At 37.6% G+C, this 24165-nt stretch overlaps 1 protein-coding gene across 7 annotated transcripts in view; it reads right to left on the reverse strand.

Annotated features, from left to right (window-relative positions):
- Positions 1 to 2312: 2312 nt before the first annotated feature.
- Znf512 (zinc finger protein 512) overlaps positions 2313 to 24165 on the reverse strand; it is a 32219-nt gene continuing 10366 nt past the window's right edge. For 2 of the 7 annotated variants that reach the window (XM_048804628.1, XM_048804624.1), the window contains 13 exons: positions 22337 to 22372; positions 21970 to 22154; positions 21084 to 21179; positions 20592 to 20675; positions 20185 to 20309; positions 19729 to 19815; positions 19235 to 19333; positions 17853 to 18020; positions 15397 to 15591; positions 9186 to 9287; positions 8187 to 8249; positions 6963 to 7061; positions 2313 to 4275 (listed from right to left, as the gene is read on the reverse strand). In XM_048804628.1, coding sequence (XP_048660585.1) covers positions 3967 to 4275; positions 6963 to 7061; positions 8187 to 8249; positions 9186 to 9287; positions 15397 to 15591; positions 17853 to 18020; positions 19235 to 19333; positions 19729 to 19815; positions 20185 to 20309; positions 20592 to 20675; positions 21084 to 21179; positions 21970 to 22154; positions 22337 to 22372 — 1648 coding nt within the window. In that variant the 3' untranslated portion in view covers positions 2313 to 3966. Of the gene's footprint in view, positions 4276 to 6962; positions 7062 to 8186; positions 8250 to 9185; positions 9288 to 15396; positions 15592 to 17852; positions 18021 to 19234; positions 19334 to 19728; positions 19816 to 20184; positions 20310 to 20591; positions 20676 to 21083; positions 21180 to 21969; positions 22158 to 22336; positions 22373 to 23891; positions 23913 to 24165 lie in introns of those variants that run through there. The other 5 variants (XM_048804627.1, XM_015479833.2, XM_048804625.1 and 2 more) reach the window with 3 other exon arrangements.

Genomic DNA, 24165 nt, shown 5'->3' on the forward strand with positions numbered 1-24165 from the left:
CAAGGGTCTGACATGTAAGGGTGAATCTAACCTAGTAAAATACTTTGAAATTCATACCCCAATGTGAGCAGTAGGCTGGCCAACTAAGATGTCAATCTACTTTTTATCTGAGGAAAATTAAACAGGGTGATTATATTATACAAAGTGTCCAAGATAAAAATTATGCTGACTTGAATGATAAAACAAAGTCTACAGTGCAAACAACTGGGGAAGAAAACATTCCAGGCAGAGGTAACAGTGATGTAGAGGCCCTAAAATCAGAAAAATCTTATTAAGTACAAAGAACAGAAAGGTGCATGTGGCCCAAGTATAGTTGGGGAATGATTAAAGAATATAGGCAAAAGAAGATGAAGCTATTAAGAGACAAAAAGTATGTTTTGGACTGCAGCTTCTGGATACACAGTGGTGCCTTTTGCTGGGTAAGAAGTGACTAGAGGGTGAAAGAAAATCAAAGATTAAGGTAAAACGGAAGTAAAATTTCTTAAGGGTTCCCTTTTAAGAAGGAAGTAAGCTGAGCACAGTGGCACTGTCCATAATCCCATAATACTTGGAAGGCTGAGGCAAGATGATCACAAGAAGCCAGGGCAGTGGCTCACACCTGTAATCCCAGTAGCTCAGGAGGCTGAGGCAGGAGCATCATAAGTTCAAAGCCAGCCTCGGCAATTTAAGTGAGGCCCTGAGCAACTTAATGAGATCCTATTGCAAAATTAAAAAAACAAACAAACGAAAAAAAAAAAAAACAGGCTAGGGATGTAGCTCAGTGGTTAAGCTACAATACCTGGGCTCAATACCTGGTATCAAAAAAAAAAAAAATCACAAGTTCAAGGCCAGCCTAGGTAATTTAGTGATCCCTATCTCAAAAATTACAAATAAAGAAAGGGCTGGGGATGTAGCTTAGTGGCAAGGTTCATTACCCAGCACCACAAAAAAAAAAAAAAAAAAATTAACAAAGAGGAGGTAGAATACAGTATTCTTTTTGGTATCAACTATCTTTTAAATATTACAGAAATATAAAAAAAAAATATATAGAAAACTGCAAGTCACTACCTTAAATTACAAATTCAGTTGAAGTCCCTCTAGATTCCAGAAACACTATCCCAAATATAGTGTTTAACATTCCTGTGCATGTTTTCATATTTATAGCAATAAATACTGTAGAACATTGTTTTCCATGTTTTTAAACCTTATGTAATCAGTACAAAGTATCTGTAACTTATTTTAACCAGACATCACTTTTGAGATAATTATTCATAATAACAAGAAGCCCTTGCTAATTTTATAGCTTGCATTCCACTGTGTAACTGCCCTGCAATTTATCCATCTTCTTGATGGACAAGGTTATATATTATAGTAGACTAACAAAAAGACCCAAGAATGTATAATGTCTCAAATACACATTTATTTCTTGGTTACATAACAGTCTCAGATAAATGTTCTTGGTTGGCAAATGATTCTCCTTCACAGGGTGACTCAGGGAGTCAACTATCTTCCATTTTGTGCTCTCCCCAACATCATCTGTGTCTAGATAGCAGAAGGGGGAAGAGAGCTTAGAGGTACACTTACTGTCTTCAAACTGCTAGCCTGGAAGGTTACACTCACATTCCACAGAGGGAACTCAACTGGCAAGCCCTTTACTGCCAGAAGACAGGAAAGTGGAAAAAGCAGTCTAGCCATTTGTCCTACAGGCCTATAACTTCAGAAGATGAGAGCAGATTTAGGTGGATAGGTAGTCTGATACACATTTTCAATATTTCTCTATTGTAAACAGTACTGCAATAATCAACCTTGTTCAACTCTCTTGCTAAAGTGAGCAAAACGAATTTCTCTGTATATACCCAGGACCGAAGCTGTTCAGCCTCAGGATTATATTATTACTAGATATTGCCAAATCATTTTCAAAGTGATTAGGCCAATTAACACTCCAAAATTGAGCATGAAAGTTTATACTACTAAACATCCTAGATATACTCAATACCGCCAAACTTAGTTACTGTAATGAATTTTTTTTAAAAAACTGAGTAGTGTAATGAGGATGATCTATATTGACTCCTGCTGATCCTCAACCTTGAGAAGCAAACAGAATAGGAGTGCTACAAGGGGCCTGGATGAAACAGGACAATATATTTCCTGTATCATTTCACTTAAGCCTCAAATTCTTCATTTGAGGAGTTATAGAACTACTGAGACAATTGCATATGGACTTATTTCAGACTCATCCCCACCTCCAGCCATCTTCTTAGCCCCACATACAGCACCAGCAAAGAGTCAAGCAGCAGGTCCAGGTCGAAATCAAAAAACAACTGGAAACATCATTCTAAGTGAGAGCCATTTATTTCTTTTGTCATTGCCAAACATTCCCCAAGTCTTACTCACCAGAAATTAACATAGCTTCTTCATTTCTCCTCCCTGACAACCCTCATCTACTGAAAGGTTTTAAGGATGCAACTACCAATAAAAATGTAGTGTAGACATTCCATTTCCTTCACTTGTTTCAAAACTACCTATTCTGGCAATATCTAATTCAGGTTTCAATGCTCCTTGTTTGAAAGTGGTCTTCACAAAAGCCCACATGTTAAAGCTATTCAGAGGAGCACAAACAACAGAGTTAAAGGGTGGTAATAGCCTTCAGAATTTGAAAGGTAGTATTCATCCACATCAAGTCTAATTTTTTAAGTGGCATATGCCACAAAATAGGCAAGAATATATAAGACCAACATTTTATGCAAAAGGGGAAAGAGAATCCAGAAACACGACAATGCTGCTCTAACCAAAGCTCCAGAGAAAGCCACCCTCAAAGGGGAAGAGTCCATTAAACATTACCAGGTAAGTATGAGGTACAGAAAAAGAACTTTACTTTCCAGCTCCAGATTAATATCTACATCTGGTGTCAAAGTGTCAGAATATAAAGAGGATAGAACTTCATATATAAAAGAGGGTAGAAGGACAATATTCTCAGAAAATTCAGACACAGGGTTGTCTAAAGGAATGGATGAGGACTTAGCAGGATTATAGACTAACAAGTGAGGTAAAATCCAGGGCAGAAGGAATGTGCACCATGATTTCCAATCTTAATGGCATTACCAGGAGCAGTAGGCTACTGTGTCAGGGGCATTGTGACATTTCTCAATCCTTAGAATCAAGGGAGCAAAAGCAAGCTTCAGGAGGGCATCATTGCAACAGATGAGACTTCAGGCCCCAGAAAGTTTGGAGCAGTATTTATTGCTTCTACTTTTTTCTTTCTAGTCATTTTAATGTTTGAGCCACATTACTCCTAAGGCTGCTTTTCATGCCTGTGGGTCTAGTTAGTAGTCACTGCTACCTGGTAGAAAGATTTCCCAGTATAACCAGTGGAGGGAGGTTCTAGCTTTTTCTTGCTAAGTCCTTTTCTTACTTTCAATCCTAAAACCATATTGAGGACACACAACAGCCTCCATAAAGTTTTGCTTCCCAAGAGGACAGGGTAACCTACTATATAAGTGACAACAGTTCTAGCTTCTATAACAATATCACAAATACAAAATGATAAACCAGTATGGTTTTAAAAAATTAGTTTGGAATTGTTTTATAAGCTAGATGATGGAATGGCTACTAAATCAATGGAGCTTCCAAGAACATTCAAACCCCAGGAAGGAAAAGACAACCAAACAGGTTTCTTAATCTTGAATAGGGCAAGAGGGGCATATACTTGGCCTTAAGAGGGAGCTCTTTGGGCAAGAGAAGAGAAAAACAAGAGGACTCCAAAGAGGAATAGTAGGAAAACCTACTAAAAGGGGAAAGAGGGAGAATGAAAGTGAGTTAGTAGAGAAGACAATGAAATTTACACAGGAGAAAGGAGCTGAGAAAGTCACAGCCTTACACGAATAGCTGAAAGCATCTTCGCTCAGCCCCACCACTCAGGCCTCCCCACATAGTTCCCTGTGACAAGAGCATCACATTCACTCTCCTAGGAGCACTTTCACTGACTGCCTATTTCCTTCCTCGTTTATGATTCGTCTTTGGGGGCTTTACTTTCTGGAACTGTGCGGGCACTGGCTCCTGCTCTGATTCCTTACAGGAGGTCGACACGACCAGTTCCTCATTATTCCTCCTCTGATCCTTCCCTACTCTAAGACTCAGCTCAGTTTCAGGAAGCTCAATGCCAGGCTGCTGCCGCCTTCTAAGAGACCTTCTGCTCCTGTGCTGCTGCCTCCGCTTTTCTTCTTCCTGCTGCCGCTGCTTTATCTTCATCAGCTTTTCGAAGCTTTTGGTGGTTGTTGGATTTACAACAAACCAATCCTAGAGAGGCAGAACAGAAAAGTCATCTAGTGAGAAACACAGAAAGAACATACAGAAGGGGTATAGGAAGAATGAAAGAAAAAGTGTGGTTAGGGCATAAAATAGGAAGAAACAGGTATACAGAGTCATACCTTAGAACTTTATATATATTTTTTTTAATATTCTTTTAGTTATAGATGGACACAATACTTTATTTTTATTTATTTATTTATTTATTTATGTTTATGTGGTACTGAGGATCAAACCTAGGGCCTCATGTGTGGGAGGCAAGTACTTTACCACTGAGCTACAACCTCAGAACTTTATATTTTAAATTGAAGAAACCTAATACATGATTCTGGATACTTTTTGTTGTTGTTGTAGATGGACAGCATGCCTTTATTTTATTTGTTTATTTTTATGCCATGCTAAGGATCGAACCCAGTGCCTCACACGTGCTAAGCAAGCGTTCTGCTACTGAGCTACAGCCCCAATTCTGGGTACTTTTAATAAATGATCTACAAAGTCTTTTTATTGAGCATCATCCCATCCATTTCATTCTTTTATATAAATCTCATGATGAGATGTAAAGCACTGAGCCACAGAAGATTTTTATTTCATGGACAGTGTAGTGAATAAGAACATGATTTTTTTGTGTGGTGTGGGTGGGGTGGGCCACAGAGGAATGACCCCAGAAATTAACCATTTAATTTCTGGAGCATTTAACCACTGAGGCACATCCCTAGCCGTTTTTATTTTTCCTTTTGAGACAGGATCTCACTAAGTTGCTTAGGACCTCACTGAATTGCTGAGGTGACTTTGAACTTGCAATCCTCCTACCTTAGCCTCCCAAACCACTGGGATTACAAGCATGCACCACCACACCAGCCAAGAACATGAACTATGCAGCCAGTGCTCCTCAGTGCAATTCCCAGTTCTGTTTTAGTTATGTAACTATAGGCAAGTTACTTAACCTCTCTGAGCTTCAGTTTAAAAAATTAATGGGTAGGACTGGGGTTGTGACTCAGAGGTAGAGCGCTCATCCAGCATGCGTGAGGCACTGGATTAGATCCTCAGCACCATATAAAATAAAATAAAGATATTGTGATATGAAAAATTGTGCTCTATAAGTGTAACATGAATTATAATGCATTCTGCTGTCATATATAACAAATTAGAATAAAAAATTTAAAAAAGATAGTGTCCACCTGTAACTAAAAAATAAATATTAAAAAAATTAATGCGTAAGGGATATGAAATCAAATTAGAAAGTATTCTTGCCAAAAATGTAAAAGAATACAAAAAGAACTGAATCTAATCAGTGATGTCATCAATCTTCCAGAACTAACTATCAATTTATATGAAACAGCTAGGATAGAAGAATACCACCAGAAGATGCAATCAGCAAAATCTAGAATATGAATGATCTAGTTTCTCCAACCAGTAAATGGCAACCAGAAAAAAGCTTCTAAACCTGCATGGTTGAACAGCCACTGCCCACATGTAGCTAATGAGCTCTTGAAATGTGGTCAGTCCAAATTGAAATAATCTTTCAATGAAAAATTAACACCAAATTTCAAGACTTCACATGAAAAAACTGAAAATATCTCATTCATAATTTATTAATTGATGGCCATATTAAAAATAATATTGTGGATATACTGGATTAAAATTAATTTTACCTGTTTTAATTATATATTTTTAAATGCAGCTGCTAAAAAACTTTATATACATGGCTCACATTCCATTTCTATTACAATAGCAAATGCTCTAGATAAAAGCAAAAAATTGCAGTATATGGACCAAATATTAGATTTTGATTTGAATAAGCCAATTCTGAAGGGAAAAAACAAGACAATTAACGGGAAATTTAAATAATGACTCAATATATGAAGATACTAAAGAATCACTGTAACTCTTCTTAGGCATAATGATGTTTGTGGATACATGTTTTTAAAAATTTTTATCTTTTAGAGATACATATCAAAAGAATCATTTACACTTAACATGATATATGGAATCTGCAATAATCCTTTATAGTTGGTTTGTGTTTTTTTTTTTTAAAGAGAGAGAGAGAATTTTAATAAATATTTTTTAGTTATCGGCAGACACAGCATCATTGTTTGTATGTGGTGCTGAGGATCGAACCCAGGTCGCATGCATGCCAGGCAAACGCGCTACCGCTTGAGCCACATCCCCAGCCCTCCTTTATAGCTGTTTTATGCAGTATATTGAACAGCATTAAAAATAGGCTGCTAGGGCTGGGAATGTGGCTCAGTGGTAGAGTGCTTGCCTGGCATGAATGAGCCCTGAGTTCGATTCCCAGCACCACAAAAAAAGTAAATAAATAAATAGGCTGCCAATAGACATTAGAATACCAGAAAGCATAACAGTATGTATGGAGATTGTTTGAAACAATAATGTCAAACATGTGAATTCAACATAGTTCCCCAATTCCTGATCTGTCTGGATTTAAGAGAAGAGCTTAAGGATGCTCTCAATTATAGTGATTTCATATATTTTCATAGAAAAACACAATTATGTCTAATTTTAGAGAGTATTTTAGCTTTAGTGTCTCAGTTGGTACCGTAGTTACTTTCTTTTGACACTCCTAGACCATAAAATCAGGGACAAAGTCCACCTCTCTTGCGGCTTACGTATCAGGTCCATTGGATTACAAAACCACTATGGGAAAGCAGAGACCTCACCTCAGCATGGACAGAGTTGATGTGATACTTGACACCACTCTCCGACACAAATTCTTTCTGACATAGAAGACACTTGTATTTTCCAGCCACAAAGTTTCCCTATTTCCAAAAGAGAAAGAAAATAAAGTTATTGGTAAAATCAGGAACACACACCTGGATTATGTGCAGGGATTGTTAGAGATGAAAAGGGGGATATTATTAGAGCAAAGGAAAAGATCCAAAACAGCAGTATGTTTAGGAAAACCAACTTAGACTCTCACCAATGCAAATCTGTCCTAATGCAATTCTATACAAACACCTACGCCAACTTCAACAAGACCTGATGTCTTTCTACTTCTATATTATGTACCATGCCACATTTTTGTACTTTCTCAGGTTCCTTTCACTTCACTTTCAGGTTCTTTTGTTCTTCCCCCAAATGAGCAAACTCCCCAAGTTCACCAGAAGCACCAATATGCAATTCTTCCCACTATAATCCACTGCTGCAAAGAGTGCCTTGGAAATCCAGAATTAGAAGAATACCATCCATAATGCCTAGTTTAAGGACTCAAAAACTAGGATCAAGATGACAAACTCCTAAGCATTCCTGGACAGATCTGGTTGGGATGCCTACAACTCCCTTATTGGCTTCAACTGAGACTTCTCTCCCCTCCTGAAGCTTCAGGTTTCCATGGTGCTCATTTTGTGTGAGGAGATACTTCTGAATGAGATTGGAAAGTAGCAGCATTTCCCATGGCTCGTGGGTTGTAGGACACCTGGGTCAACATGGAAAAGATTCAGTGAGGTGAATGGCTGTTGGTCTGACACCCTATCCCATCTCCCATCCCCAGAGGCCATATAGTTCAAATAGGTTTGGAAGATCTTCACCAATCCAGATAAGTACATGTAGCTTTTTTCCCCAGAAAGTTAAGGTCCAATAAGACAGAACAGGTCCAGTGTGGGAGAGGCTCAGAGGGAATCTCTGGTAGGGACTCAGAACTCATGTATTTTTCTCCAAATTCCTTTATTTAGTATGGCGTACAGCTATGTCTTCTCTGTGTCTTGGGCATACCCTGGAATCCCATCCAATATGAGACCAAGAATCTTTGCAACACAGAAGCCTTTAAAGCAGCCTCTGAAGATAACAGTAAACAGGATGACTAGCTGTTCACCTAAACTGAGTTCTCTTCCATGTCAGACTATTTTAAAGGATATATTAAAATATTAATTTTAAAAAATACAAACCAATGTACAAGAGCCCAGGTGAGCTTTAAGGCCAGATACACTACTGTAGACAGCCTCACAACCCTGAAAAAGAAAAGAATAAGGTGAAGGCTACACCAAAAACATCCTTCTCTTAGCAATCTGGCCATTTATACGATCAACTGTACATTTAGAAGATCAATATACAGTGCCCCAAAACAAACACAAAATGAATCCACATGTGAGTCACAAAAGCATGAAGGAAAACAAGGAATGCCTATAGTGCAGTGGAAGAACACTTGACTAGCATGCATGAAGCCCTGGATATGATCTCCAAGACTACAGGTGGATCCAAAAAAAGGGAAAAAGAAAAGAAAGTCAATAAATTGTTCAGGAAAGTTTAATCCATTTCTTTTCCTAGTATTTTCTGTGATACTTAACAGAAATACAGAAAATTCCATGTTTAGATTTTTTAAAAATCCTTTTTATGTAGTGCAAATGTGTCTCCTACTCCTTTTATTTATTTCTTTCTAAGTATTGCTTATATAGTTGTGATTACAATCTTAAAGATGGCTAAAAAATCTCTGCCCCTCTTGTCATCAAGAAGTGCAGTCTATTTACCCTCCCTCTGAGTCTGGGTTGGCCCTGTGATGTTTTTGACCAATACAATGCCATGAAAGTAATGCTGTGAAAATTTAAAGTGAGGCATTCAGAGATATGCAGCTTCTGCTTTCCTGTTCTTAGAATAGTCATTGTGTACCCTGCTGGTAGTCCCACTATCCTGCTAAAAAGAGAGGCCAGATGGAAGGCCAGGTTCCCAGCTGAATGCAACTGCAAAGAAGCCATCTGGGACATTCCAGTCCAAGCACTGGCCTGCTCATCTGACAAGAATTATTCATTTACAGAATTGTGAAGAAATAAAAATAACTGTTATTTTAAGCCACTACAGTTCAAGGGCTTTGTTATGAAGGAATAAATAATTGAAAACAAGAGCAGACGCTTCAGAAACATTTACTGAATTAATGAAAGAGAAAGAACTACCTGGTTAGGACACTGAATACGATGATACTTCTTGATATCTGTCTTCCATTTGTGTAGTACTTCCTGGCTGAAGGTAGGTAGCCCAGGGCGAGTATATTTTAACTAGAAGATAAGAAACATTTTATTGCAGGACTGCAACTCCCAATGAAAATATCCCAAAAGCTTCACACCCACCTCTTTAGGTTATATATTTCAGTAATCCACGTTTATCTTCATACAGAAAAACATCTAAGATGTAAGACCCTCTAAAGTTCCCCAAACTGACAAATATAAGTGGCTTTATTTAGGCTTAGAAAACTTTTGGATATAAAGCTTCATTGTTGTTAAAACATTTTTCTGTTCTTTTTTTTTTTTTAAAGCTGCAGAGCATATACATAGAAATAAAATATTTGAGGGAGGACGACAAAGGGAGGAGGAGCGATAGAGAGCGCACGCACAAGGAGCTGAACACAGTGGTGCACACCTATAATCCCAGCTACTTAAGAGGATGAGGCAGAAGGATCCCAAGTTCCAGGCCAGCCTAGGCTACTTTATTAGACACCATCTCAAAAAATAAAAAGGGCTAGGGATGTAGTTCAATGATAGAGCACCCCTAGGTTCAATCCCCAGTACCTCGAAAAAGAAGGGAAAAAAGAGACAGGACTATAAAGATGTATTCATATAGTCTTTCAACAGAAATATATGTAGATGATAAAAAGAAGCCATAAACTTTTAAATGTTAACAGTAGTATTCTCTGGGTAATCAAATTTGGGATGATTTTAATGTTTTCCTCTGTTAATCTGTATTTCCTTTCTTTTTTTATTAGTTATAGGTGGGCACAATATTTTATTTTATTTTTATGTGGTGCTGAGGATCAAACTCAGTGCCTCACACATGCCAGGCGAGCACTCTACCACTGAGCCACAGCCCCAGCCCTTAATCTGTATTTCTATTCTTCAATTATAACATGCTAAATTTTGATATTTTTTAAATTCTAAAACAAAACAACTGAAGTTCAATCTAAAAGATGCAAAGAAACCAGAAAACATAACATGTAATCTTTGCTTATCTGCAAAAGCAGAATAATTTCTAGACCTCCTTTCACATACTTTGACATGAGTTACATGTACAACAACTGCAAGTGGAGCTTTCAGAGACAGCACCTGCAGAGACAGTTCCTGCACAGTCCACCTGGGTAAGAGCTTTACTTCTGGCAAGCAGTCTCCATGATTCAACAATAAAGTATCTTAAAAGGAACTGGAACTCTGAGAAAAGCAAATCAAAGCCCAGAGAGGTAATGGGGGAAAGAAGGTAGCTGAAAGAGGCCCTGGTAAAGCTAAATCAGAGCATAGAGTGGGTATTATTTATAAGCATTTATTCTCCTCAGCAGCTAGTACAAATGAGCCCATCTAAAATTCTTTTATGGTGAAAGGGGAATACTTATATAACTATTACTTTTATACAATAAACGACCTTAGTTATAAAAATTATGTACTAAGTAGCACTTAAAAATAGACAATGAGGGGCTGGGGTATGGCTCAGCAATAGAGCACTCACCTAGCACATGCGAGGCCCTGGGTTAGATCTCAGCACCACATAAAAATAAATAAAAGTATTGTGTCCAACTACAACTAAAAAAGAAATAAAGAATAGAAAATGAGGACAATCTCTGTGAATACACATGGAGTGATTTCTAGGAATATATTATAGAGTGAAATAGAACAGAGTGCAAAAAAAAAAACAGAGCACAGAGTAGGTATGCAAGCTGAGCATAGTGTGCATAGTGTAAAAAGTGTAAAAGTTTAAAACTGTTCAAAAAAATGATAGGGGAATGTCAAAGAGACACAGAAAAATAAAAAGAGGGAAATATAGACTTATGATCATCCATCTCATTAAAATGCTTAGAAAGAATAAGCAGAAACTAATGGGTTTGGTTATCTTTGAAGGTAGGTGGGAACAGACAGAAAGAAAAGGAAAATGGAAATGGAATAGTTGGAGGAAGGAGTAGTGACTCTCCTTGAAGTATATCTTTTTTAAGTCTGACTTAGAAATATGGTAATATTACACAAACCTTCAAAAATAAATGATTTAAATTGAGGAAGAGGGGGAAAAGTGGGAGAACGCAAATATAATAGAATAAAACATGAACCTATTACAAATGAGTAGCATAATGAAGGGGGTGAGGAAGAAAAAAAATCAAGCTAAGTAAATTTGGAAAACTGTACTTTTACTATATATTTTATAAGGCTAAGGGTGAAATAACTGCATGTAAACATTCTCCAGTAATTCTTTTACTCTACAGGGGAATGTGTCAGCAATTCTGAAACTACTGGATGTCATACTAGATTTGAGAAAATGTGTAATGATACTGGACATAACAAGAGTCAGATCTGAGCAGAGTGCAAAAAAAAAAAGAGGGAAATATAGACATATGATCATCCATCTCATAAAAACTCCTTTTGGACAAAGGAGTAACAAATAAGGAAGAGGAAAACTAGAATGAAATTTGAGGTGTTGACTGGAATTAAAGGTATTATGACTTTTAATATACATACAGATAGGCATAGAAATAAACATGGATTTTCTGTGCATACACAAATATACAAACATATATACCTTTTAGCTCTAGGTACCAAGAAAGCCCAGAAACAATGAAAGCCCAGTAGGAAAGAGCACACCTAACACTAAAGTCTTAGTTTATAAACATAATCTCTAAAAAGGAAGGAGTGTTCCTTGGAAAATGGTTGATTCCAGATGTGGGGCAGGAAAAATGCAAGCTGAGCATAGTATAAAAAGTTTAAAACTGTTCAAAAAAATGATAGGGGAATGTCAAAGAGACACAGGAGCCCTCTTGAAATATCTTTCAAAAGTACCTAAATCTGGGACGATTTGAGCGGCAAAATAAATAATACATTGAATTATACAAAATAATAAATTAAGTATCTATGAGTATATTGCTGGCACCCCCACATCCTTAGCTTCTGCATGTGCTGAATCGATTAACTATGGATTAAAAATATTCAGAAAAATATTTCATCTGTACTGAACATGTACAGACATTTTTCTAGTCAATATTCCCTAAACAACATACTATAGCAACTATTTACACAGCACTTACACCGTATTGGGTATTATAACTAGTCTAGAGATGATTTAAAGTTATAGGAGGCTGGGTGAGGTAGTGTATGCCTGTAATCCCAGCAAGGGGGCTTACAGGAGGCTGAAGCAGAAGGATGTCAAGTTTGAGGCCAGCCTCAGCAATTTACCCAGGGTATTAGCAACTTTATGAGACCCTGTCTCAAAATAAAAATTAAAAAGGGCTGTGGATGTGGCTCAGTGGTTAAGTGCCCCTGGGCTCAATACCAGCACCAAAATAATTAAAAAACAAATAAGTAAATAGAGTATATAGGATGAAGTACATAGGTTCTATGCAAATATTATGCCACCTGATGTAAGGGGCTTAAGCATTCAAGGATTTTGGTAACTGAGAGGTTCCAGAATCAATCCCCCAGAGATAATGAATGAAGACTATAATGATATAAATTTTAATTAATAATTGTAGAAGAAATTATGGAAACAAAAAAAAATCTTCATTAGGTAAATACTATAATAATACTTGTTACAGGCAAAAATCATTAGTATAAACTAATAAGTGGGCAGTATGATAAGATACAGGTTATTTTCATATTCTCAATCTCCCCACAAAATAGCCACTAATTAAGGAGAAGATTATTTAATTTAACCCTGGAGATATCTGAAAAACACACCTCACCCAATTGATTAGTTACTATTGTCAATAAAAAGACATATCAGGATGCTGAGGCAGGGGGATTGCAAGTTCGAGACCAACCTCAGCAACTTATTGAGGCCCTACAGACTTGCGAGACCCTGTCTCAAAATAAAACCTAAAAAATAGGGATGGCAATATGGCTCAGTGGTTATGAGATCCTGGGTTTAATCCCTGAACCAAAAAAAGGACATATCAATATCATGTACCTTCTGAAATGATGCATGAAGAAGGCCAATATTGCCTGGGTGGTATTGTAGCCAAAAATATAATCCTCAAGCTGATCTTTCAAAATCAGCATACAAATCCATAGTGGGGAAACATTCTATAAAACAGCCAGTCAGTCTTCTTTAAAAGCATCAAGGACATAGAGACAAAGAGGGAAACCATAAATTGAAGAAAACTAAGGTGATATAATAACTAAATAAAATGTGGGATACTGTGGCATAGCCATTTAAGGTGTTGGCATTAGGGGAAGCTGGGTAAAGAGTGCATTTGGGTGAGGGGGGGGCTGGGGTTGTGGCTCAGTGGTAGAGTGCTCGCCTAGCATGCATGAGGCACTGGGTTCAATACTCAGCACCACATAAAAATAAAATAAAGATTGTTATCCACCTAAAACTAAAAAATAATAATGAAAAAAAAGAGTGCATGGGAACTCTATACTATGAAACTGGTCTATAGATCTAAAAATTATTTCAAAACTAAAAACTTTTGAGCAGGGTGTGGTGACACACGCCTGTATTCCCAGCAACTTGGAGGCTGAGACAACTTAAAGAGGTCAAGGTCAGCCTCAGCAACTTAGCAAGACCCTGTCTCAAAAGAAAAAAAGAGCTGGGGATGTGGTTCAGTGGTTAAGTGCCCCTAGTTCAATCTGTGGTACCAAAAAATAATTTTTTTGAGAAAATACATATTGCTTACATGTATATTTAGAAACACTAGAAATATTCACAAGAAGCCAATCAGAAGAAGTAATCATAACAAGAAGAGGGTGAGAGTGGTATAGCTCAATGTTTATCATCATTTTAATTTTTGAACCAATAGAATATATATTATCTATTCAAAATTAAATTTTATGCTATAAAATAAAATAATGCCCTTTACCCATAACTGTCAAAAATATAAAACTGTTTTGTGATTTTAGGAGAGTATCTGCTAAATAAGACTATTAAATCTTATCAATGAATTAAATATTTATTTCAAATTCCCTACCACATACCAGGTTCAGTGAAACTTGACTGTAATATCACAAGATACACATCACTGTGCAAAGTTCACATTTAAACTGAATTTAGATAGCCTGTAGCAAGAGGAAAAAAAATAAAGAAGTAAGTTTGAAACAAAAAAGGATGCTCTGATATTAAAAACAAGATCCAATTCCTTGGACAGGACTGGTTTTTTGACCAAAACAGAGGTGTGTTAGATTCTAGGATTTGACTTTATTTCTTCTAAGACATAACATTCCTATCACATAAGTCAATGTCCTAGGCCAAATATAAACTGTTCATGATACTCTGGAGAGTAACAAGACCTTAACTGTATATTGTACATGCCCTCAAACTGTTCCCTGATGATCCCAGAGTCTATGGCCTCTGTCTCCTCTTGACTGATGCTCCTTCTTCTAAGGTCTACTCTAATCCAATGACTTTCAAACAGGTTAGCATCCTTCAAAAGGATATTAGGGGTCAGGTAGGGGAATAATGAAAGTATAAAAGGGAAGGCCAAATAGATAAATTTTGGGCTCATGACCCTCAGTTTATCCAGAGCAGATCTGCTTTTAAGTTATTTTATGGACTGCTTTGGTGGTTTTTCTTTCTTTCTTTTTTTGGGGGGACAGGGGATGGGGGTACTGAGATTGAACCCAGAGGTTCTTTACCATTGATCCATATCCCCAACACTTTTATTTTTTATTTTGAAACAAGGTATCACTAAGTTGCTTTTGGGCCTCACTAAATTGCTGAGTCTGACCTTGAACTTATGATCTTCCTGTCTCAGTTTATCAAATCTCTGGGATTACAGGTGTGCACCACTGCACCCGGCTTATATACTGGTATTTTGCATAAACTTTTATTTGGTGGGCAGGGAGTTCTAGTGCTACAAAACCAAATTGAAACCACTTACCTAAACTAAACATAAACTACTACATCTGAACTAACAAACCAGAAACATACTAGACAAAGATTAAGCAAAAATCTAATCCGAGAATTCAGGTTCTCTCTGGAAGTAATACAAAATTAAGAGGGCTACTTGAGAAACTTCAGAAACAGACTATTATGCTAAGCCTTACCTGACCCCAAACACTTAAGCTGAATCAGATATACTCCAACTCCAGGGGTAAAGAAGCTAAATGTTGCTTATCATGAACTTAAGTACACTGGATTTTCTCTATACAGTAAACACAATATTAAACATAATGTTTCCAAAATTAATACAAGTCTCTACCACACCTTTCGATCATCAGGTACCAGGTCCTGAAGCACCTTCCTCTTAGGCCACTCCTTGGCCAGTTCAGCAGAGGCCAGCTCCTGCAAGTGGTATACAGCTATCTTGGCAGAACGCCTCTGAACTCGCCCCCCACTTTTTGACTCCAGGCTCATATCTTTTAAGCACTCTGGCTGTCCCGACTCTGGAAAGAAGGAAATCTGCAAGAATGAGACACACAAAACACAGGCCAGCAATTAAAAATTGTCCATTCTGCCTTAAGTAGCAAAAGAGCTATTTACTAACTTTACCACTAACATTGAGCCCACCAGATTAGAGCATACTTTACTGGTAAAAAAGTTTCTTATCAGGATAAAATAAATCTATTCTGTTGTATTAAGTAAAAGTGGTCAAAAATCAAGACACATTCATATACAAAGAAATGAACTTCAACCCATACCTCACACTATATACAAAAATTATCTCAAAACGACCACAGTTCTAACTGTAAAATATTAAATTATAAAAATTCTAGAAGAAACTGTGGGAAACAATTTTTGTGATTATAAAGTGTCAATTTGGCTAGGCTAATGTCATAAATCAATCAAACTAATCTAGGTGATGATAAGAGGGAATTCTATATAAATGTGATTCAAGTCCATAATCAGTTGATTTTAAGTAGGAGAGATACAGCAGAAGAGGCAGGGGACCCAGGCATGGTGGTGCATGCCTGTAATCCCAATGGCTTGGGAGGCTGAGGTAGAAGGATTGCAAGTTCAAAGCTAGACTCAGCAACTTAGCGAGACCCTGTCTCTAAACAAAATATAAAAAAAAGGGCTGACAATGTGACTCAGTGGTTAAGCGCCCCGGGGTTCAATGTCCAATGCCAAAAATAATAATAGTAATAATTAAAGAACTAATGTAAAACATTTGTGTTGTTGGAAGCCACTAAGTTTGTGGTGAATTACAGCAACAGCAGAAAATTACAAATTAGAAAAAGAAAAGATTTTCTAGATAAACAAATACAAAACCCACAAAAACAAAAAAAGTATGAATTGAACTTTATTGAAATGTAAAATTCTGTTATTTGAAAAACTTGTAAAATATGATATATCTGATGGGACTTGAATTCAGAATATATGAATAACTAAATATACTTACAACTTAATAAAACAATTTAAAAATCCCCCAAAATCTGCCCAAAAAATGATCAAAGGGTTTGAACAGACACTTCACTAAACACAAACTATCTCCAAGTACTGTGGCACATGCATACAATCCCAGTGACTTCGGGAGGCTGAGGCAGGAGGATTCCAAGTTTGAGGCCAGCCTTGACAACTATTGAGATCCTTTCTCAAAATGAAAAATAAAGGGCTGCTGGGAGTCATGGTATATATCTGTAATCCCATGGCTCAAAAGGCTAACGCAGGAGGATCACAAGTTTTAGGCCAGGCTCAGCAATTTAGCAAGGCCCTAAGCAAATTAGTATGACCTTGTCTCAAAATAAAAAATAAAAAGGGTTGGGGATATGACTCAGCACCCTGGTTCAATCCCCAGTACCAAAAAACTACACTGGACGTGTAGTTCAGTGGTGGTTACATGAATGCAGGTGCCAAAACTCCTAAATGTACATTTAAAAAGGCAAATATTGGGCTGGGGATACAACTCAACTGGTAGAGTGCTTGTCTCCTATGCACAAGGCCCTGGGTTCAATCCCCAGCATCACCAAAAAAAAAAAAAAAAAAAAAAGGGCAAATATTCCATATGTAAATTATATCTTAATAAACCTGACTCTCAAAAACACACAACAGGGAAGCTTGGAAATGTAATCTGGGGAAAAATGTCAACACACATTTACACAAAACAAAAATTAGAATAGAGACAAGCTGGACAGAGTCCAAAAAAATTTCCAACTAAAGGGGAATGCTTTTAGTTTAAAAGATGCAACAATAAAGTTGGATGCGGTGGTGCATCCCTGTAATTTCACCTACTTGGGAGACAGAAGGATTATAAGTTCCAGGCCAGCTTCCACAACTTAATGAGACCCTACCTCAAAATAAATAGATAAATAAAAAGGGCAGGAGACTACAGGTCAATAGAAAAAGCCCCCTGGATTCAATTTCCAGTACCAAGGAAAAATAAAAAACATTCACTTCTTCCTTAAATATACTTTAGTTTTTTTGGTTTGTTTTGTTTTCTGTGGTACCAGGGTAGAATTCAGGGCCTTGTACATGGTAGGCTAGTACTCTACCACTGAGCAACATCTCCAGCTCTGGACTATACTTTGAATTTTCATTTCCCTAACCTAATAATGTCCCAATGTCAGAAATAAGAATGAGAAAAAGAATTAGAAAGAGAAAACAAAAGCATTCAAAGATTAAAGTTGACACAAAAGGACAAACCAAGATATACAGAAAGAGGCAGGGGTACACACCACCAAGTACAACCCCAAAAAAGGGTCTAGAGAGGAGTCAATACTCACAGGCCCATGCTCTGACCTCAGGTGATACGCAAGTCCAGCCTTCGATCTATATGGTTTTCCACAGTGGTGACACTTCAGGGTCATCTTCTCCAGCTCTGCAGCCCCTTTGCCACATTTTCTAACATGGTATAGATATCCCATAATGCTGGTGAAGGTACTGGAGCAACTCTGAACACAGGAAACAGACCCACATTAGAATCTAAAATCTTGGGTTTTTTTGGTACCAGGGATTGAACCCAGGGGTGCTTAACCACTGAGTCACGTCCCCAGATCTTTATATTTTTTATTTTGAGACACAGTCTTACTAAGTTGCTTAGGACCTTGCTAAGTTGCTGAGGCTGGCTTTGAACTTGTGATCCTCCTACCTCAGCCTACCAAGCTACTGGGATTACAGGCAATTGCCATGCCGTCCCACCCAGCTAGAATCTTACATCTTTTGACATGATCCCTAAATTTATAAAAAGCTATAAACCATTCACCACCAGAAAATACAAAAAAACACTGTGATATTATAAGACTTTCTCCAACATTTCCCCTTGGTACAATCCTTCCTTTTCCCTGGATGTCCTATCTGTGAGCCATGATATTCAATCAGTTTATTTAGTGTTGTAATTTGGGTGTGCCCCCAAAAGCTCACGTGTAAAACATTGCAAGAAGGTTTAGAGGAGAAACGATTAGATTATAAGAGCCTTAACCCCACCAGTGAATCCCCTGATGGAATTAACTGAGTGGGAACTGAAGGCAGATAGGGTATGCCTGGAGGAGAACAGTCATTAGGGATATGCACTTGGGGTATACATTTGTATCTGGCAAGTGGAGTCTCCCTGTGCTTCCTTATCATCATGTGAGCTACCTTCCTTCACCACACTCACCATGCCTTAATTGAGCCCCAAGGAATGGACTGAGACCTCTGAAATGGTGAGCCCCAAATAAACTTTTCTTCCTCTAAAATTGTTCTTGTCAGGTCTTTTAGTCACAGCAGTAAAAAACTGACTAATACAGTTGGCATTTGCTGAATTATAACCAGGCACCTACTTTGTATCATAGTTTCCTGCTTGGTCTGTGATCCAACCCCACCCCAATATCAAACAGCCAGCAACATTAAAGTTGTTCATCACAGTGAGGTTACTTCATCACACCAAAAAAAAAAAAAAAAAAAAAGTTGGTAAAGAAATCCCTCTAAACAAAGAGGAAGGCACTTTGGGGGATGAGAAAGAAAATAAAGAACTATAAATGAATTCAAGAGACCTAGAGAAGCAGGGGCCATCATATGCTGTAAGAACTAGGAAGTCCATAAAGGAAAAGAAGGAGAAATGGAGAACAACAAAAGAAAGACAATGACCTGGGACTCCAGGGACGAGTTGCTGTCCTTGAGCTCTTACCTCACGCATGCACCTGAGCTTTCCCAGTCTCTTTAGGACTGTTCGAAGCCGTTCCCTCTCACTTGGTTCATCTATTTCATCTCCAGCCTTCAAAATGGGCTAGAAATCAAGAGAAGCAAATAAGTAGATGATTCATGGAAATGCCAGACAGCAAAAGAAACACAGAAAATGAAGAACTGGACTAGCAGCTAAGCTAATATTCTGGTTTTCTCCAAGATCTAGCTTTCTCCATCTTCTAGACAGACAAAGGAAGTAAAGAGAATATAAATAAGAGTCTGAGCCTCTTCCTCCCAGGATATGAGCCTTTGGGGATAACCTACCCACACAAGTATCTACGGTCTACCTCCATGGTTTCATTGTGCATAAATCTTGAATAGAGTCTTCTTAGACACCTATGAGGTCCCAGAACCTCAATCACCTGCACTGAGATATGTACACTCACCTAATAAAAGATATCCACACACCACATGAGCTCACAGAGAAGACACTCTTACCAAACTATTATGATTCGCCATGACATGATACTTCATCCCTGCCAGTGAACGAAGTTGTTTCCCACAATGATGGCAAGTAAACATTTCCTAAAAGAAAAACATAGTACTCAGTACCCCACTGTTCAACAGAGAAACAGAATACCACAAATTGCTATGCAGTGGGCTAAACACTTAGCATGCATTACTTCTTTCTTATCCACACATGGAATACCCACAGTAGTTATTTTTTCTCCATTCTACAAAAGAGGAAACTAAAGTCCACATATAAAAAGCTAAATGCCACAACTAACAAATAACTAAGTGAGGATTCAAAGTCTGTCAAGTGCAAAGTCTACATTCTCTCTGCCACACAACGCTTCCCCCTAACCCTCTGTATTCAACATATTATACACAGTACCAGGTCTAAATTTTGGGTAAAAAGTCCTAACCATTATGAAATGCCACAAGATATCTAACCTGTTTGCAGTTTTCCATGTGTTTCTTTAAACCCTCTATGGTCTTCCTCCCCACTGCCTGGCAGGTAGGACAGGAAACACTGCCTTTATCCACGATTTCTAAGTACCATTGTTCTTCCAAACTGCCTACAAAGGAGAGAAAAATGACACTTTGTGATCTGCAGTATTCTCAAGAAACAAAAATCATAATTTCACAATTTAGGAAAAGTGTCATAAAATGGTTTTTCCCCTTCCTGGCTATTATATACAGATTCTTCCTGTATATAACTTCTAAAAGTTATCTTTTTCCAAAACAGACACTTAACGAATGCCTCCTTAAGAAATGCTTGAGTACATCACTCCTCATGGACAACAAAAATAAACCAGAGTTTATACTACATCCCGCAAAGCTTCCAAAAGAAAGCATACCTGCTGCATAAACTGGTGGTTCCTTCCGAATACGACGAGCCTGGGATTTGGGATTAGGCTGAGTTTTAGGCCGTTGCTTCCTCCCTGACATAAGATGGAGACATGGAGTTCAACATGTTACCTTTACTAACCCCTCCCTAACACCAAAATCTCTTCCCTCCCCTTCACCTGGACACAAAACCCCACTCATTCAACTGCCTGCCTCCTTTAAGTCACAAAAGTAAGGATGAGGCTACTCCCACCCCCAAATTCAAAGGGTCCTAAAGACAACAAAGGCCCAAACCTCCCTCTTTTTGTTTTAGTTGTTGATGGACCTTTGTTTTATTTACTTATTTATAATGTGGTGTTGAGAATCAAACCAGTGCCTCACACATACTAGGCAAGCACTCTACCACTGAGCCACAACCCCAGCCCCCAAAGTCTCATTCTCTTTTATCCTCGAAGAATAAAGCCTAGTGACCCAAAGAAAAAGTAGCAAAATGAACCCCTTACCATAAAGCTTATGCTTTTTCTGAGGAAATTCACCATAATCTTCATCTTCTTCCTGTTTGGGTTTCCTTTTTCCTTTTGCTGATGCTCCACCTGACCCTGAAATATCACACAAAAACAAAACACCAACTCAGTACAATTTGTAAATGAACTTCTGGGCCTGTCTTCAAGACATCATTCACAAGACTATGAAAGAGAAAGATCACTAGTGAATGCAGGCCTCAAAGAAGTGTTGTGGTATCTTTAGGAAAGCTGGTGTAATTTCTAATTAACTGACTGACCCTCCACTCTGGAATCATCAATTCTACCCTAAGAGTAAAAAAAGTCTTCAGGAAATATTTTGTTTCTTGATTTGAGGCTATCACTGAAGTAGAAGAACTGTTCAAGATAGAGAGCTACTACCAGTCACTTGTGACTGTGACTCTCTAGAATATACTACCATGACTCTTTATCCAGCCCTTACATCCGCAAAAAAAGAGCAAACCAGAACACAGGAAAGAAGTTCAAATCCCATAGAGAAGAAGGCTGATTTGAAGTTTAAACTAGAAGAGTAAGAGTCAGCAGTATTTTACTCTATTAGACAATTCATGAAGCTAACAGTACACAATAGCCTACCACGTTAAAATCTTTTAATCACTAATGAGGTTAAACGTCTGTGGCATTTAATACTTTAAAAATCACTTATAGGGCAGGGGTTGTGGCTCAGTGGTAGAGCGCTTGCCTAGCATGTGTGAGGCACTGGGTTCAATCCCCTGCACAACATAAAAATAAACAAAATAAAGGTATTGTGCCTAACTAAAAAAAAAAAAAAAAGAATCACTTATAGCAACTATCTCAAAATATAACTTCAGAGCACACTGCCTTTGGAAACAGACATTAATTCTGATACCTTCAGTACGAGACGTTCCAGCTGGTTTGATTCTCCTCATTTTCATCCAGTAGGTAGATTTTCGGAAGGATGCTGGAAAATCACTCACTGGTTCACATGAAGAGGCAGATGATGAGCCGCTTAAGGAGTCATCGTGAGGGATAGTGTACTGGAAACTATTATCCTTTATGGAGCACTGGGTCCTGCTACTAACACAACACAAAAATCATGTACCAACGAGGGTCTGGAGTAAAACCCTTATTAATTATTTTATCATAGAAAGATAATCAAGTCGGTTACTTGTGCAAAAAACTAAGGCAGCTAATTTTATTTTATTAAGAAGGCTAATTTTGGGACTGGGGCTGTGATTCAGTGGTAGCACACTTGCCTGGCATGTGTGAGGTACTGGGTTCGATTCTCGGCACTGCACATAGATGAATGAATAAAATAAAGGTCTATCAACAACTAAAATATATATATAAAGAAGGCTAATTTTTTAAAAAAATTATAAATTGTAATCTAAAAATTACATTGATCAGTCTAACACAACATATATAATTATTATTATACTTCATTATAATCAAAAAGAGTAAGCAGTCCATTTTGCAATAGAAGGAAGAAATTCTTTCCTGGATTTATCTAAGAAAAAGAAATTTTAAGCAATGTAATTGGGTATTCTGTGACTCTCAGATCCCCTAGATCAGTAACCAGATATGTCCAAGTTTCCCTCTCTCTCTGCTAGAGGGACAGTAACTAAAGGATATCTCTGAGAATAGAAAGGGAAAAAACCAGTCTGTAGACACTAATCTGATCCATCTTCCTTATTGCTCAGTCTCCTCTATAAACCATAATGAGAGCTGCCTTGTCTTAACTTGGCAACACAATGCTTAGCTTCTACAGCTGAAGAAAAAAATGCTATCTTACCTGAGTTACACTGTTTAGAGACTCCTGATAAAAAGCTAGATCTAGATTCCTAAATCTAAGACTAGTGAGTATATCAATTAAAAAGCATTACTGAGGGGCTGGGGCTGTAGCTCAGTGTAGAACACTTGCCTAGCATATTTGAGGCACTGGGTCCAATTATCAGCACCACAAATAAATAAATTAATAAATAAAATAAAGGTCCATCAAAAATTTTAAAAATATTCTAAAAAATTAATAAGCAGGGCATGGTGGCACATGCCTGTAATTCCAGTGACAAGAGGCTGAGGCAGGAGGATTGCAAATTTAAGGCCAGACTCAGCAATTTAGTGAGACCCATAGCAACTTAGACTCTCTCAAAATAATAAATTAAGAAAAAAAGTACTAAGGAGTAGCTCAGTGGTAAAGCACCCCTGGGTTAAATCCCCAATCTTGGGGAGGAGAAAAAAAAAAATCACACATACCTTACATTTGTAAGAGTAGAAAATGAAAGTTAATTATCCCAGGTGACCTTCCTTAGGAAAATATATAAAATGTGATAGATACCAATTATGAAATACTATGTAGTTGTCAGATACAATAAGCCAATTCTACACACAGAATTTAACTAAAAGGCATTCTCTGATGAATGAAAAAAGAAACAGAATCTATTACAATGTCATCTCAGTAAATTAAAAATAAATACATATATAAAGCAGCTCTTCCAGTTTTAAAAGGATTCATAAATATTTAAGGACAAACATGACACCTATTTACATGGTTTCCTTTGGGAGGAAGGGGATGGAAATCAGCATAAACATAAAAGAAGATGGCTTCAGTATCCTATGAGTAGGGAAGAACAATTTTCAGTTCTCTGCGCGAGGTCCCGTATTACAAATTCAATAGAGTGGTCCTGGTTCTGGTATGGTAGCATAAGCTCACTACAGCCCATCCTTCCTGCTGATTACACTGATAAACTTTGGACTCTGATATTAAACAAAAGCAGTGGATTATGCAGGGGAGTAAAAACTGAGAGATGTTACCTATGTGGAATGAGTTTCCCAGTTGTTTCATGACTCTGCAACAATGCTGGGCCTATGTGCAGAGCAGTATGGGCAGCTTAAATTCCAACAGAAACCCCAACTTTCTGGTTACATAATCAGGAAAAGGAGTCCCTGTTGGCAAGAGTATGGAAAATTCTGGAGAGAAGAAAGGCACAGAAGGCGATTCCATAATTTTGCATTTGAAGCCATACAAATCACAGCCTAACCTTAGCAAGATATGTGAGAGGCATATTAAAATCAGTCTAGTAAAGAC

This window comes from Marmota marmota, unplaced genomic scaffold, assembly GCF_001458135.2.
Source record: "Marmota marmota marmota unplaced genomic scaffold, marMar, whole genome shotgun sequence".
In the NCBI taxonomy this organism is placed as follows: Eukaryota; Metazoa; Chordata; class Mammalia; order Rodentia; family Sciuridae; genus Marmota; species Marmota marmota.